The sequence below is a fragment of the Atta colombica genome, unplaced genomic scaffold, assembly GCF_001594045.1.
Source record: "Atta colombica isolate Treedump-2 unplaced genomic scaffold, Acol1.0 scaffold153, whole genome shotgun sequence".
Lineage (NCBI taxonomy): Eukaryota > Metazoa > Arthropoda > Insecta > Hymenoptera > Formicidae > Atta > Atta colombica.
Window position 1 is genome coordinate 3,816,451 of NW_017259243.1, and position 4,488 is coordinate 3,820,938.

The 4,488-nt window shown below is 26.2% G+C and overlaps 2 protein-coding genes across 2 annotated transcripts; both read right to left on the reverse strand.

Annotated features, from left to right (window-relative positions):
• Nucleotides 1-210: 210 nt before the first annotated feature.
• Nucleotides 211-844, reverse strand: LOC108685458 (sulfiredoxin-1). The gene is made up of 2 exons (XM_018190244.1): nucleotides 572-844; nucleotides 211-404 (listed from the first exon to the last, which is right to left on the reverse strand). The coding sequence occupies exons 1-2, from the start codon at nucleotides 792-794 to the stop codon at nucleotides 256-258; spliced, it is 372 nt and encodes a 123-aa protein (XP_018045733.1). The 5' UTR covers nucleotides 795-844; the 3' UTR covers nucleotides 211-255.
• A 626-nt stretch (nucleotides 845-1,470) lies between these two features.
• Nucleotides 1,471-3,251, reverse strand: LOC108685441. Its single transcript, XM_018190225.1, has 3 exons — nucleotides 2,948-3,251; nucleotides 2,349-2,650; nucleotides 1,471-2,258 (listed from the first exon to the last, which is right to left on the reverse strand). Exons 1-3 carry the CDS (start codon nucleotides 3,057-3,059, stop codon nucleotides 1,992-1,994), a joined length of 681 nt encoding a protein of 226 aa, XP_018045714.1. The 5' UTR covers nucleotides 3,060-3,251; the 3' UTR covers nucleotides 1,471-1,991.
• Nucleotides 3,252-4,488: the final 1,237 nt, after the last annotated feature.

Below are 4,488 nucleotides of genomic sequence, written 5' to 3' on the forward strand. Positions count from 1 at the left end.
TTACCAAATAATTAAGTTTTTCTGCCTTCATTCTAATTGTGTGTATGTATATATATATATTAGTGTGTAATATATATATTAGCAGTTACTATAAAATAAATTGACACATATATTAAATATATATATTATTTTTCTTCAAAAATTATATTATACAATATATATGTATATAATAGTAAAAAATATGTTTATGCATGTCATATAATTCAGTTATATATAACAGTAAAAAAAATATGTATATACACATATACATGCAATTCACTTCAAGTCTGGAGTAGAATTTCCCAGATAACATCGTAAATCTGTTAAAGTTGATTGAATTATTTTGGCTTTAATAGATGCTTTACCTAATCGTTGGTGGGCAGTATAACGATGACAACCACCGAAAGAGTAATAATAGTCGCCACCTATAATATAATCAATAAATTTAATTATTTTTCCTAAACTTCACAATGGTTTGATCTCATTTGTTTATAAATTACAAAACTGGCACAATTATAATTCATAAATTAGTAAGAATGTAAAAACCATGATAAAAACTACTTTTCACGCTGCTATATTTTAATAATTTTACCTTCGCTTCCTTTGATCCATAAAACGTCGATGGGCGGTACTGTGTCCTCAGTTTCAACGTTTTTCAACGCATTCATTAAACTTTCGACCTTTTCCTCGTTCACATCGGCAGGAAAAGGTCTGATAATTATGTTCATTGGAACATCGTGCACCTCTGCAAGAGGACTTGAATGAATCGAACTGACTATTTGGCATGCACCCTTACGTATCATTTTATTTAACATTTGATAATCTCGTGATCTCACGTATCAATGTGCCAATGAATAACGATTGACGAATAATTTTTACTATTGCATCAGAAATTAAGAATATATTATATCAGCAACCTTTTTAAAAATTATTTTCAGAAAATCATTTTCAGAAATATAAATAAAATATTGCGAGTCATAATGTTTATTTCGTTTGTATGAAATAGAAAATTTAAAATATATTTTTGATCTTAAGCACAATGGATCGCAAAAAATTCACAGGATCGTTACGTATTACTGTTATATAATCAAGAACAAATTAAAGAAATCTTTCATTGCCTTCCATCAATCTGATCGAATCGATCAATGATAGAGAAATCAAAATTGATATTTATGTACATTGTGAACTGACAAAATATTTCTAACCTCGATACTATCTTTAGGTTAGAAATTTTTTGATCAATTAATGAATACGATCAATCTTGCGCCAATTTTAAATTCTCTTTTTTACAATAGGAATTTCCTCAAAAAGAACAAAAGTACAATATTGTACATACATATGTCTAAAAAGCGATTTTTTTTTATTTCAATCAAATTAAAAAATTATTAAATATATTTGTATATCTTGCTTATACTGTTAGTTTTTAAAGATACTAGTATTCTTTAAATCTGTTTTTAGATTAGGATTGTATAATAAAATTGTAAGATAAGGTTTAAGTTTTTACTTATTTTTTTTATATTTACATATTATAAAATAGAGAGAAAATATTGATTACACATTTCTTAACAGTAATTGATTGCACTTTGTTATATTAATCCTATCAAAGTATTGAGAAATAATAAGCACCTGATAATTCATTAAGCACTTGGACAGCTTTAGTAACCGTAGAAAAGAATAAATCTTAACATTGCAAATTTACAACGTCATATAAATATAAATTACAAAGTCATTACATCTATGTACAAAATCTGTTTTAAAATTATTATAATTACATGTATTTATTACAATTTTTCTAGAAAAATTAATGTGCCTTTTATACAATACCTGTACGCTTATTCAGTTAACATCACAGCATAATGCTGAAAACGTAAAAAATATGATACAGCTGCAGGTTTTTAAAAATAATATATCAATTTATATTCTTCTGAGAACAGCCTTCTACCTTTTCAACATTGTACAAAATTTCCAACGATAAAATTCCACTTTACCTTTACTTACTCCATTATGAGTAATTATGCATTTGTTGGTACTGCAGCATTATGGTAATAATAGAGAATAATAATATAGCGCATCAATATAAAACTAAACATATATAAGCAAAAATCATTAAGTATTATGGTGAATAATGCGAATGATACTTTAAATATATAAATTAATCTAGGTTTGACATTGCACAACATCAAAGCAATAACTAATAAACTGTTGTCTTGTGCTTCATATAATGTTGTACAGCTGTATAAATGTCCCATCATCAATAATAAGTAAGGTATAATAACTGCCTGTGAATATATGAACATATATAAGTTATCAACATAAATATTTCAATGAAACATAAGTTTGTATACACAAATATATATACTATTGTATACCTGTCCAAATAAATAGTCAAGTTTCAGCACTAACAAAATATTGACAATTCCAGCTAGCAAAATAAAACTAATACGATTGAATAATAATGTATATAACATAAATTTTGATTTAGATGTTTGTTCTGATGAATGCATATTCTTATTGCTGATGTCATTTAAAAAACTTTCATGTCTGTTGTCAAATCTTGTGCAATTTTGCAATTTTGTGTTGCTACTGATATTGCATACACCATTTCTGATATTGTCCTCTCCAAAATTAGATTCTGCTTTCAGACTGTTGCTTTCCATTTGTGAATCATTATCTGCAAAATATTCTGAAACTGTATCTGTTCAAATCAATTTACCTATATCTATATTATATATTAAAAAAATACTAGTAAATACTCAGAATTACATGTTTATCTTTTTCTACTTGATAATAGACAGAATGCTAATATAGAAACATAGAACAATTTAATCAACAAAATATATACAATGATGGCAAATTAAGAACAAAAATAGAATTAGATATATTTATTATATATGGTTTAATGCTGATTAACAGAAATACATTACACAAATTTGTTTGATTTCTAATATCTCTTATTGGTTATGTTTACCTTTGATTTCGATCGGATTAACTCTCCCTGTAATTCTGCGTAGACGACTTTCTGAGTTTTCTAATATTCGTCGCCTTCTCGCTTCTCTCTTAGCGTTGATTTCAGCCATCATATTTCACACAATTAAATACGATAATTTAATACGCGAATCCACGTGAGCCCTTTTGTAACGTGCACATTCAAACTGCACGTTATTCAAGAAGGAAATAGCTGAAGAAAATAGCCAAAGAAAATCAAGTGACATAAATTTCTGATTGTTTACGACACAATGACATGGAAAAAACGTGCTTTCACGATTTCACTATTCTTCTTCTTTTTCTTTTTGAAAGCAGATTTTTTTTCTATCGAGTATTTACAAGATTAAAAAGAAATTAGAGGTTAAACTAAATAGACTTATTCACTTTATTAGTTTTTAATTGCGTGATTTGTAAACAAGATTAATTCTCATGACTAAACTTCCATTTGAAGTGTGTATTCCAGTGATTCCCAAATATTCTAGACGAGATTTTGTTCTTTGGATTTGTAAATCTGTTCACGTTACTTGAAATTTCCCAGAATTTTTGCACTTAAAATGAGATAAATATATATTTGAGTGTTGAAAAGAGAGAAAAACGAAGATGCTAAGTGCAAAAAGTGCAACTAACGCAAACATCTTTTGTTATTCAATAGATACTTGTACACAGATTGTATTTATATTAAATAAATATAATTTCTAATTAACAATAGATGATATAATATATTTAACTTTTTTTACCCCGTCAGTGCATGTACGTATATACTTGAAAACATGAGTAAAAGAAGTTGAAAGAAATAACAGATATTAGAGCAATTTTGATTAAACTTCGATTGATTAATTAGCAATTAAATTATCGAGTAATCTGGATCCTTAACATGGATAGACGATATTAATTTTTTGACATATAGAAATTTAAGAAAATTACAAAAATTAAATTAAGAATTTGTAATTAGAAATTTTGTCGCAAAAAATTTTAGGATAATTTCTTTCTGATTTCAGTTAATTAAAGAAACAGTAAAGAATCGATACAGAGAGTAGTGTTAGATTAAGATTTTTAAATTATCAAAAGGAAGAATATAAGAACGAATGTTTGATAATATACGGAAGTGCAACTATATTGCCGACTCATTTTCTAGATGTCAATCTCTTTTTCCTTAAGATTCATTTTCTGGATCTCTTTTTCATTAAGAATAAGAAATTACAAAAAATATAAGAAATTAGATTAAATAAAAAGTTAATTTCAATATATATATAAAAACCGTTTCAGTTTTGACAAAAAAAAAAATAAAAAAATTATAAGTTGAAGTAGTTTCTCTTCTAACGAATTTTTTTTCTATACATTTATTTTTTTATCTTTTCTTAATACGGAAATAAAGAGACTAGAGACGTAATGGAATAAGTGGCACGCCACATTTTTATTATTATATTATGCCATTTTATAAATGGAGATTGAAGAAGAAATCCAAAATAAATTTGTGCATTTCTGTCAAAGTTAGGATACTATAATATGGATAGATGGACTTTG

What these genes read in the sequence shown, in the direction of transcription:
- LOC108685458 (XM_018190244.1), bottom strand. Translation starts at nt 794, where the DNA reads ATGTTAAATAAAATGATACGTAAGGGTGCATGCCAAATAGTCAGTTCG. An exon ending in ATGGATCAAAGGAAGCGAAG is followed by an intron (nt 405 to 571) that starts GTAAAATTATTA and finishes ATTATATTATAG; the next exon opens with GTGGCGACTATTATTACTCT.
- LOC108685441 (XM_018190225.1), bottom strand. Translation starts at nt 3,059, where the DNA reads ATGATGGCTGAAATCAACGCTAAGAGAGAAGCGAGAAGGCGACGAATA. An exon ending in TAATCCGATCGAAATCAAAG is followed by an intron (nt 2,651 to 2,947) that starts GTAAACATAACC and finishes AATATTTTGCAG; the next exon opens with ATAATGATTCACAAATGGAA. An exon ending in TTGACTATTTATTTGGACAG is followed by an intron (nt 2,259 to 2,348) that starts GTATACAATAGT and finishes ATATATTCACAG; the next exon opens with GCAGTTATTATACCTTACTT.